The sequence below is a fragment of the Neomonachus schauinslandi genome, chromosome 3 (assembly GCF_002201575.2).
Source record: "Neomonachus schauinslandi chromosome 3, ASM220157v2, whole genome shotgun sequence".
NCBI lineage: Eukaryota > Metazoa > Chordata > Mammalia > Carnivora > Phocidae > Neomonachus > Neomonachus schauinslandi.
The window spans coordinates 56584434-56595768 of NC_058405.1; the positions used below are offsets into that span (position 1 = coordinate 56584434).

The 11335-nt window shown below is 38.1% G+C and overlaps 1 protein-coding gene across 3 annotated transcripts in view; it reads left to right on the top strand.

The window, feature by feature from the left end:
- LRCH1 (leucine rich repeats and calponin homology domain containing 1) overlaps positions 1-11335 on the top strand; it is a 191099-nt gene that overhangs the window by 147995 nt on the left and 31769 nt on the right. For 2 of the 3 annotated variants that reach the window (XM_021697827.2, XM_021697828.2), the window contains exons 12-15: positions 476-565; positions 669-705; positions 4922-4975; positions 5704-5776. In XM_021697827.2, coding sequence (XP_021553502.1) covers positions 476-565; positions 669-705; positions 4922-4975; positions 5704-5776 — 254 coding nt within the window. Of the gene's footprint in view, positions 1-475; positions 566-668; positions 706-4921; positions 4976-5703; positions 5777-8620; positions 8726-11335 lie in introns of all 3 variants that reach the window. The other variant, XM_044913553.1, reaches the window with a different exon arrangement.

Consider the following 11335-nt stretch of genomic DNA (forward strand, 5'->3'; position numbering starts at 1 on the left):
TCAAATTGCTTATGAATTTTAATTTTTAAAGTGAGAATATTCATGTATATCAGAGATATCTTCCTATTAAAGCAAAATGCCCTTGGTACATATAAAATAATATAGTACTCTTAGCAATTTTATTTGCTTCTATAAATCAATCAAGTTCTAGAATAGGACTTAGTGTGTGCTATCTATGGATATTATGACTTTAGCAGAAATTACTGTTACATTGCAAGTAAGTTGGATTTCAATACCAATAGCAGATAGAAAATTAAATTAAAATTATATAAAATTTGGCACAGAGTGGGAAAATATCATGTGATTTGAAATTTCTACCATAAATTTTTGATTACTTAACCAAATGATAAACATAACTTTTTAATATATTAAAATTATAAACTAAATATGACCCAAAGCATTGGATTTATTAAAGTCATAGAACATATAAAAAGTTTAATAAATTTGCTAACATCTTCTTTCCCCTCCTCTTTAGATTAAACACCGATATTACAGAGAGAAATGTTGTGAACTTTTATCCTGTGGAATCAGCAGAAGCCTTAGACTTACAAGATTCTGCACTAAAGTATGTTGACCTTCTTGTAACTGAATATATTTTCTCTTTCTACATTGAAATATGTATGCTTTAAATTCCACTTTATGTCCTTTTCTTTTCTTTATTCCTACAGTGGTCAAATACAGCTGGAGACCTCTCTGGTGTGTGAGGTAAGGCCACTCTTGGATTAACCAGAGCTCTGTGCGGTATTCTACCACAGAATAGTGGCTACCATAGTCTATAAAAGATTGATCGTAGGGTAGAACATTCATTAGTGGACTAGTATTCAATTTTGTTCACGGTCTGTTTTTCACATTTTTTATACTTTTACCTTACTTAGTTTTCCTGCATATCTATTTTACTTCATCTTCCATTAAAGATGAGAGTTGGCTCTTCCCATTAAATTCTCTGAATTTGGGGAGTCAGATAGTTCTGCTGAGCCAGGCAGTAGCAACTAAGATAGCGAGGGAACCTGCTGCATCAGAGAGAGGTAGGACCACTCAGTGTAGATTTTAGAGCCAAGAACGAAGCCTAGGGAGTGGCCAGGTGGAAAAAAACTAGAAAAGACTTGAGAGGCAAGAACAAATGATTTGGGAAGTGCCTGGGAGGATTAGGAGAACTTTAGCAGAGAGACCTGGTGGGGTTATGTGGGGACAGAGTAAGGGTGGAATTATGCTGGGTGGAAATTGGGGGGCTGTCGAAAGCAGTTTTGATGTAAAACTAGAGATGAGCCTAGAAGGTCCCAGAGAAACAGTCCTAAAAATAGGTTTGAGCTGGTGACTTGGGAGTGACATCTGGGTGACACCCTAATTCATCCCACCGTAGTGAGTGGGTTTGGGTGGCTAACTTCGGGACACACCAATTTATGTCCCTGAGGTGTTTGAGCATGTGAAGTGTAGTGAAGCAGTTTTACACTCTTAACTGGCTAAGTCTCTGTTAAATAAGACCACTCTGGTTTCCTTGTTGAGCGCCATGACTTAGAATTATGTTGAGTTTTAATCCCACCTCAAAGACTTGCTAACTATGGGCAACTTCTCTAAACTTCACCTTCATTTTCTATAAATTGGGACCAGTCTCACAATCCAGGATACCTAGACGTTAGCTATGACTCTCACTTTACCATTCTATTATCATTATTGGTGGGGTCCTCAGACAAAATTACTGCACCGTGTCTTCCCTGGTGGAGGCATCACTGAATTACCCAGTCCTGGAACATCAGGAAGCCTTTTGTGTGAAGGCTGCCCCCGGCCCATTCCCTCAGGCTCTCCTTTGAGACAGGCTCCTTGTGATTCTGTGCAGGCCCACTATTTTATTATTGATTGATTATAGTTGACCCACTTTTTTTTTTAAGCTTCTTATTTGGAAATAATTTTAAATTCATAAAAATGTGGGGGAAAATTACAAGATTCTACAAAAGGTTACAAAAATTGCGTCCTTTTACCCAGAGTGACCTATTATTGTTTTACCACATTTGTCATATTGTTTCTTCTCTTTCTTTCTCCACACACGGTTCTTTTTCTGAAGCATTTGAGGGTTTCATATATCACAGTCCTTTTTCCCCTAAATATTTCACTGTATGTGTTCTAAGAATAGAGGTTTTACTTCACATAACTACATTTCAGTTTTCAAATTCAGAAATTTACATTGATAAACTGTTTTAATCTGATCTACTATTCATATTCCAAATTGTTCAGTTGATCTAATGATGTTCTTCAGATTTTTTTTTTCTACTTCCATGTAGGAACACTGGCAGGGATTGTATCTAGTTAGGAGGAGGTGTTTGGAGTTTCCCTTACTCTGGAACATTTCTGTAACCTTTCTTTGGTTTTTACAACCTTGAAATTTTGAAGAACGTAGCTCTCCTCTTTTTTAATGGTGTGCCCCTTATTTTGTGAGACAAAAGTCCCTCATATTTCCTCATGATTAGATTGGGATTCTGTGTGCTTGATCAGAACACTGCACAGGTGGCATTATGTCCATCTCAGGATATCACACGTGTCTAGATGGGCCTGATTGGTGATGTTAATTTGATTGCCCATTTGTTGTGTAACTTGATTTGTCCACTGTGTAATTTATTGTTCTGTTTTTCCATTGCAACTGATAAGCAGTCAGTGAAGAGGTACTTTATAACTGGTTAGGGTCCTGCTGCAGATGCACTTTTGATGCTAGTAAAACAGATGTCCACCTGGGTGCATGATTCAGGAGTACCAGTTTAAGACACAAGTCTTCTAAAAAAAGATACCTCCACTCCCATCTCTGATTTATAACGTTTTGTATTAATATAAGTTAGTTTTTTCTTTTTGGTTGAATGAGGACTCCTATTTGGTGTAAGAAATTCTTACTCATTGTCTTCCTTCTCTAGGGCATTCATCTGTCCATGACAGGCACATCTCAATGATTTTGAAAAGGAGGGATCCGATAGTGGGCTCTGGAAGGCACAAGGAGGAGGAAGAGAAAGTAGTGGATTAGCTAGGCCAGTGCTAATGATTATGCAGAATTTAAATGTGGTCCTCATTTATGATTTGGTTATTTTTATATTTTCTATCTCATTCCGGAGGAAAGCAATAACCTTAGCATAAGTCTTGACTCAATTAGCCAGTGTTTGTGGAGTACTTACGCTGGATTTGGTTTTGTTTTGGGTGTCAAGGATTGGGCTATTAAGGACATGAAGTTGTCCTCCTTTTAAGAGGTTTTAAAAAATGTGGAGGGAAGGGGCGCCTGGGTGGCTCGGTTGGTTGGGTGACTGCCTTTGGCTCAGGTCGTGATCCTGGAGTCCCTGGACCGAGTCCCGCATCGGGCTCCCTGCTCAGCGAGGAGCCTGCTTCTCCCTCTGACCCTCCCCCCTCTCGTGTACTCTCTCTCTCTCTCATTCTCGCTCTCTCAAATGAATAAATAAATCTTTAAAAAAAAATGTGGAGGGAAGAAGACTTGGATATTGAAAAAATTTAAAGAATTTGAGATGGTCTGTAATCCTGAGTATTTTAGGTGCTCTGGGAGACTGGGGAAGAGGTAGAGTTTAAAGAGAGAGGGAAGTAAACGTAGATTTTGGGGGTTGTTTGGATTTGGATGGGTCCCAGCATGCAGCCCTGGCGGAATCAGCACAGTGTGTGAGCCAGGTAGAGCACCGAGGAGGGGTGTGAACTGTGGCCCTACCCAGTTCAACAGGTAGGGCCGAGATTGCCAAGGGGTTTTTACATCACATTGTCTGACTTTAAACATAGTTGAGATGATGGTATCAAGTTTGGGTAGCACTGGCATCTATTCAGGAAGAATTGCAAATTATAGTCTCCTTCATAAATAATATCAAATTGGGGACAGTGTTGGAGGAAGGAATAGCTCATAGAGAGACTCAAACCTGCAGGTACTTGTTAGTATTTCTAACAAAGCCATTTAATTGAGTAGGGAAATTAATGACATTTTATTCTAAAAATATGTTTTTCCTTTGGATGTGTCGAAGTTTGGAGTATTTTTTAAATAGCACTCCTCAACAATAGGAATAGGAATAGCCATCTTAAATTTATACAAATTTGGTGTACTATAAATGAAGATGTTTATGTTAGCTATCACCAGGTTTTTTTTTAGGGTAATCAGTGGGTTCCTTGATGACCATATAAAGAAGGCTGATCTGAGTAAAATAATCTAGAGTTTCCTCATTGGTTGCCCAAGCAAACTGGCGTCGAATTGATAACAAGATTGTCTCGGGTAATTTGGAGTGTAGGCATGTATATTTATTAAAAGCTCCCAATGAGGGGCACCTGGGTGGCTCAGTCGGGTAAGCCATCAACTCTTCATTTCAGCTCAGGTCATGATCTTAGGGTCCTGAGATCGAGCCCCACCCCCATAGGGCTCTGTGCTCAGCTTGGAGTCTGGTCAAGATTCTCTCCCTCCCACCCCCTCTGCCCCTCCCCCTGCTCATGCACAGCTCTCTCTCTCTCTCTCCCCTCTCTCTAAAATAAATAAATAAATAAAATCTTAAAAAAATAAAAGCTCCCAGTGAGATTCTGTGTATTTGGGAAATACTGCCTTGGACCATTTCTAAAGACCTGTAGTTCAAATGAGGAGTGGGAGCCTGTACGTGGCTTGGTCATCGAGCAAGGCGGGTTATGTTTAAAAGTACTTTGGACTGAGCTCTTTGCCCTGGGAGATCCCTTTTCTTAGTTTGTGTGATATTTTAGATGTATTTTTTGTGTGTGTGTGAGTACGGCTGCATGTTTTTAGCAAATGTCAGTATGACCTACTTAGCTATTTAACACACTAATTAATTAATTCAGTGTATATTCATTGAGTGCCCAGGTGCCAGGGATATGAGGGAAGTCAGAAGGATGCAGTTCTTGCCTCAATAATTTTATGGTCTAATGGAATATACCACGCATTTTTTTCTTTAAGGTGCAAAATGATCTCACATCACAGAGCAATGGGAGCGAGTATTCTCCAAATGAGGTAAGTTTTCTGAAGATCGCTGTAAGACGAGGTAGTTTGTGAAGGCTGAATTGGAATACCTTTTACAGAAATACATAATCTGAGACTGTCATGATTCATGAGTTAATTGTATTGCAGATTCTGTGGGGGAGTCTCTCTCATTAGCTATCGTGGTCTTATCTGGCCCTATCCATAATGAAAGATTAGTTTTTTAAGATGTATTTTGAAAACCAAATATGGCAGCGTCTTTACAGAAGACAGAGTGATGGCTCCAAAAGGCAGCATTTCGAATGTCCTATTACCCATCAGTGGAGCAGTGGGTGGTTTCCCTATAGATGAGACTCTGTCCAATGTGACCTGTTCTCCTCTCTTATTGTGTCATGACATTCTTCATCAGCTGTGCCCCCTGTGAGGGGGGTGTGAGTGTGTGCCTGGGTGTGTGTACCCACGCACACATCTATTCTGGAGCAGAAAAGATCGCCAGTGTCACATGATTATATTTTTTGTTGCGCAAATGAAAATTGACTGGCTCTCCCCGCAGACAGCATTCTATTGGTGATGCCACTTCAACCATTTGCAATGCGAAGATGCATCCGTCATATTTTTTTAGTCAGGTCTTCATCACACGCAGCAAATCAAAAAGGTAGTGGTGTAATTATAATCCTGGAACGTAGAGAAGCATGTGTAGTTCTGCTTTAGTCGTTTGTTTTTTTTAAAAAGAAAAACACCCTTTCCTTCCAATACTGCAGATGAGAGCGAAGTCGCCTGCAATCTCTCCCACCACCAACAGCACAACTCCATTTGGCCTCAAGCCTCGATCAGGTAAATTAAAACCTCAGCGTCCTGACACTTCTAAACACTCAGTGGTTTCCCTTTAGCCTCTTAAATGTGTATGTGTTAGCGTGAGCAGCCTTGTGAACGCACTCTGGTGAACATTGAGTCCCAGCCTCAGAGCTGCAGCTTGGGGAGGCCAGACTTTGGAGCCTTGTTCTCAGTGAATCACCTGTTATGTCCATGTTAACAGTAGTAGATATCGTACCTCCTTTCCAATCCGAGCAAAGAGAAAAGGTGATGGGGCATGTTAGTGGGGAAGAAATATTCTAATGAGTGTTTTACCCAGGGAAGATAAAATAGCTAGTGCTTTGCCCCAGTGGCTCCTAGTAAGGTGCTGAGCTAAAGAGCAGCCTCTGACAGGGTGACTCCTCTAAAATATCCTTTATTGGCTTTCTAACCCTTGTAAGGTTATGCATTTCCTCCTGCAACAAGGTGATCATTTCAAGGCTCACATGAATGGCCAGGAGTCATTTCTTTAAAAGAGCCTTTCTGCATCAAACACTAATGATACACTGTATGGTGACTAACATAACATAATAAAATAAAATTTAACAAAAGAGCCTTTCTGCTTATTTTACCTACTTTCTTTTAATTTATTGTTAGTGTATTCACAGATGTAAATTACAGCAATGTGCAAAATAACTATTGGTTTTAAAAAGAAGGACGATGATGCATAGAAAAATTCGGTTCTTCTGATTTCTCCACTGAAGTTCTAGCACTATCTACCTTCTTTTAGTCCTTTTTTATTTTAATACTTTTGGATCTTTGCATACAGTCGTGACTATAATGCTTTTAAGTAACTGCTAAGAAAGGATTCAGACACATTTAAGTAAAAAGCTAGTAAAGAACTTAGATGTTCCTGGGTTTTTCAGTAAAGCATTTTGGCAAACAGAAGTTATATGTGTGTATATTTTGTAAACAGGTACCCATAAAAAAACAAATATAATTCCTGTATGAAGGAACTTTTTCGTTTGGGGAACAAGTTGATTGATGGGTAACATGTAGCCAGGTGTAATGGTTTCCTGGCATTCTGGATGGGCTATAAGGCAAAGCTATTTGAGAAAATGCTGGGGCATGGCAAAGGTTAGTAGGTGTGTTATGGAAAGCCAAATTGTGCATGAAATAAGGCTCAAATGACTGGCCTCCTCATTTATGGCAGTGAGCGTATGCAGTCAGATCTGGGCTGGGCTTTCATTTCCCTGGGGTCTCAGGTGTGTACCGGGAGACATGATCAGGTGGGCACCTCTCCTCCGTGCCTTCAGTGACAGCCTTCCAGGAGAGTTATCTCTATGCATTCAGGACCTCAGATTGGGCTACAGACTTGCTTCTAATCCTTACAGGTAGTTTTAAGGAATTTTAAATATATTTCATAATTGAGCAATCAAAAGTTGAATGAATCCCCAAAGACCAATATTCTTTTGAATGTGCATCTTTACAATTTAGTTGTAAAATTGTCTCAATGATTTTTTTTTCTCTCTTTTATGGAGTCCGAACTCGACTTATCACTGTTGTACTTGTACTGTTCAACCATTTAAAATTCATTGTAGTGGTGGAAAAAGAAATGGGGTATTTATTTTGAATAGCAGAAAACAAAGATAATTTCCTCTCCAAGCTTCCAACCTTTCTATAATGCTGACTGTGGAAATTGTTCTAGCCGTTGAAAGCTTTGTGGAGTTTGGTTGCTGTAAATAATGCTGATTTATCTTCAGGAACATCAAGTGGCATGTTGGAATTTTATAAAACTGTATTATATATTGGGGATTTTTTCATTTTATTTAGTAATTTAAACATATTACAGTATGTATTTTTCACATTTTCTAAAAAATAATATAGATAGCAATCTTAATTGAAGATGATATGATTTAAAAAGAAGTTCTATTTGATTGAGTAGCTTTGGAACTTTTGAAAGCCAATTAACTTTTCTTTTAAAGTTAAGGATATGGATTTATGTGATTTCTGTGTTATAAATAAAAATAGACTGCTCAAATCAGCAAGTTGGAATAGGAACTTAGATTCTTAAGTAGGCTGATAGTTTTCTTCAAAAGAAATTTTTTTTCTCTTCTGTGTTTCCTGCCAAAGAGAGACAACTGTATATACTCAAATATTCATTCCTAACTCAGAAGTGCTTGAAATTGATTGACTTCTATTGGTGAATGAGGTTTGTTGTTAAAGAGACTCTGCTAGTGTCAAAAAATGTTTTTCTGCTGATCAGTACCAAGACAGTATTGAGGGGTGTGTGTGTCCAGGGTTGAGCAGAGAGTTGGCCTATCAATAAAGCATGCCAGTAGCCTTTAAAGAGAAATTTTACATTGCCTTGGAGAAAAATTGACACATGGTAAACACTGATTCTGTAATAGTCTCATTGCTAAATAATAGATATATTTACACATGTTAAGCTTTGTCTGTGTAACCAAATTTTTTGTGTGAATCGTATTTGCTACGATTGTTAGTTATTTAGAAGGTTTTTGAAAAGGTGTCTGGTAGGTCTTCTGCTTTGTATCTATGTTATCTGTGGGTACTCTTCCTTTCTGCTGACATGATTCATTAGGACTCTGAGTCTGTGGGCTTGCAGAACTGTTAAGATTAACGATATTAACTGCATGCAAAGTATATGATTGATAAGTACTAACACTCGGTTTTTATCATTCTTTTTATTTCATGCGCCATCTTTCATTCTTCTCCTATATTGTACATTTGAATTTAAATCCCATAATATGAAATTCGCTTCATTTCCATACAAACCTTATGCCATTTGTGAAATGCTGCTGCCCCTTTGGTTTTTCCTGGTCCTTGTCCAACTGTACGCGGACCGGCTCTCTTGCTCTCCTGCAGACCCAGCCCTCACTCTTCCTCCTATCTCCTTCAACAAACTTACACAGGCACAAACATGGGACAGCTCTAGCTACAGTGTTCCATCTGAAGGAGACAGTGACAATGGTAGGTGGCCTTGTACCTGTTCTTCAATGTGCTCATTAATAAGCCAATGAATATACTGATCGTTCATTTCTGTGCAGCTGAGGATAGAGTATATGCACCTGCATGCCTGCTCTAAGCACCAATGAGAAAAGCTGGAAAACAAAGTCCAGAAAGTGCATGGGGATTGTTCTCTAGCAGTTTGTCGAACTACATTTAATTAACTTGAAAGTTCTGAATTTCGGGAGGACTTTCCAATAATTTATTTCTCTACCTTTTCCGCTTGGGTTTTTTTGTTGTTGTTGTTGTTTTGTTTTTTGTTTGCTTGTTTACAAAAATTGGGGGTTGCACATTTGGAGTGTCTCTGCTTGCTCCTGCATCTGCACCAAAGTGCCTATAGAGTTTGATCTTTTATTATCTATGCTTAACCGTATGAGATTTTTAAGGTAATTAATACCATGGCTGATTGCTGAGTGGTGCACTAAATATAATGTTAACATTGAGAAATTTCTAAAAATGAAGGGAAATCACTTGCCTTCTTTTTTTTGTTGTTATTTGCACATTTTAACTTTTGATACCTTCTACCTTTTCGAGTGTCTGTTCACCTATATGATATTCAAATTGGCCTGAAAATCAAATGTGCCAATAGAAAATTGAAGACAGCTCATTGGATTATTATGAATATCTTTTAGTTTTGTGCCATTAAATAGCTTAAATAGCCTAAGAGATGAAAACAAAATATAGTTATCTAGACCTACATGCCACATAGATCAGAATCTCCATTTAGCCTAATGTTAGTTAAGATTTTAAACATTTTATTCTAAGATACAAAGTGACAAAAGTAATGTTAAATGAAATAGCATGATTTATAGGGAAGAGAAGTAAGATACGAGGTATAACCAAAATGCAAACACAATAAGAAAATAAATTTTCCGATCATAGTTATTTTTTAATCGAAGTATGTTATACAGAAAAAATATATTTAAAACATCTGCTGTGATTTCTGGTCAAAATTCAATAAAAAAAAGTTTTCCAGTTTCCTTATAAAGAAGGATACATGTATATTTTGGCAGGTTAGTTGTAAAAAGGGTTTTACTATTTCATAGATTTCTAAATTTTTTTAACTGAAAATAAGTATGCTTCAACAACAGCAGCAATGAGACAAAAGCCCCTCCTTATACCATCCCTATTTTAAAATCTGGAAGTTGAAGAGGGTTCAGTGGAAACTTTCTTGAGAAACTGTTCCTTTACTCAAAAATAAAAAAAGAGGGGGAGAGGCATTTTTGTTTTTCAGAAAGCATGGCTATTTATGGGTCTGCTGTTGTTTAAAGGAAATCAAGCCTAAAACGAAAGATTTATGTGTGATTTGGTATTTCCTTAGGAGTGATATCTGAAACCAAAGGACTTTTGTTTGTTTGTTTGTTTGTTTAAGCTGGGCAAGATCTAGTCATGTTATGTAGCAGAATTTCTATCTATATAGATGCGCCAGCTAAAACCAGAAAGGTGAGGTCACACCGTTACGTCGTGATGGAGGTGAGGCCACCCAGGGTCCTAGCCCTGCACCATCTCCATACTCACTCGGCAGCTGTTTATTGAGGAGTCTCAGTGCAAGCTATAAGCCAGACTGCCTTCTTTTTATTAAAAATCCTAAGATATCCATAGAAATTAATAATTGTAGAAATCTCTCTGAAAATAAAATAACCTTGCACTCTTTACTTGGTATTTTTTTGTACGAGTGCAAATTCCAGAGATTCATGTGTAGCTATCAAGCTGTACCACAGTCATAATAAAGGAATTACTCTCAATATTCATGTGGTTCCATCAGTCACATCAGGTAGTGGGTGGTTGTCGTTCATCCCTATTTGCAGTTTGTTTAGAAGGTGTTGTGGGCAACAGAAAATTTTCTATGCAGAAATTGTTTTTACAAATAAATATTTGTGCAGGTTCCCAGATCTGACTTTTCACATGCTTCTTCATTCTCTTTGTGCTACATTTGGCCTTGTGATTTCGATATATTTTCCAAAGCATTTTTTAAATTAATGAAGCTGCACTATACGTATTCACAAGCATACAAATTAATCTTGCAAGAGAAATACAGCCTGCGATTTTATGTTGTTCTTACTCATTCCTCTTAAGTAGGAGATCCTGTCCAGTGGCCATTCTTGGCATTTCCAAGCTGATTAGCACATCAGTTTTGTTTCCCCCTATTCCTGGTCTCCACTATCGGTACCTGTCTCAACCTTTGTAAAGAAACAGCATCTTATCCCCAACTCGACCCGGTGTGTAATGCAGTTTGTCTTTCATTTATATTTTTTTTAGTTTTCGGTAAAGTTGACATTTTTAGACCTTGTTCACTGTCTTGCTTTATATTAAAATTCCCCTTTAATTAAATTCTTTTCAGTATTTCATTTCAAATATGTCTCATTTTGAATTCCCCATCTTTTTCTAAAACTTTTTCTTCAAAGTAATAAAAAATGGCAAAGTGGCTAGAAGGTCCTTGGAAGTTTGCATTCCCGCAGTCCTCAGAGTTCTGCCCCTTGAGACGGATGGGGAGGATGAGGAGGATGGGAGGATGAGGATGAGGATGGGGAGGATGAGGAGGATGGGAGGATGAGGATGAGGATGGGGAGGATG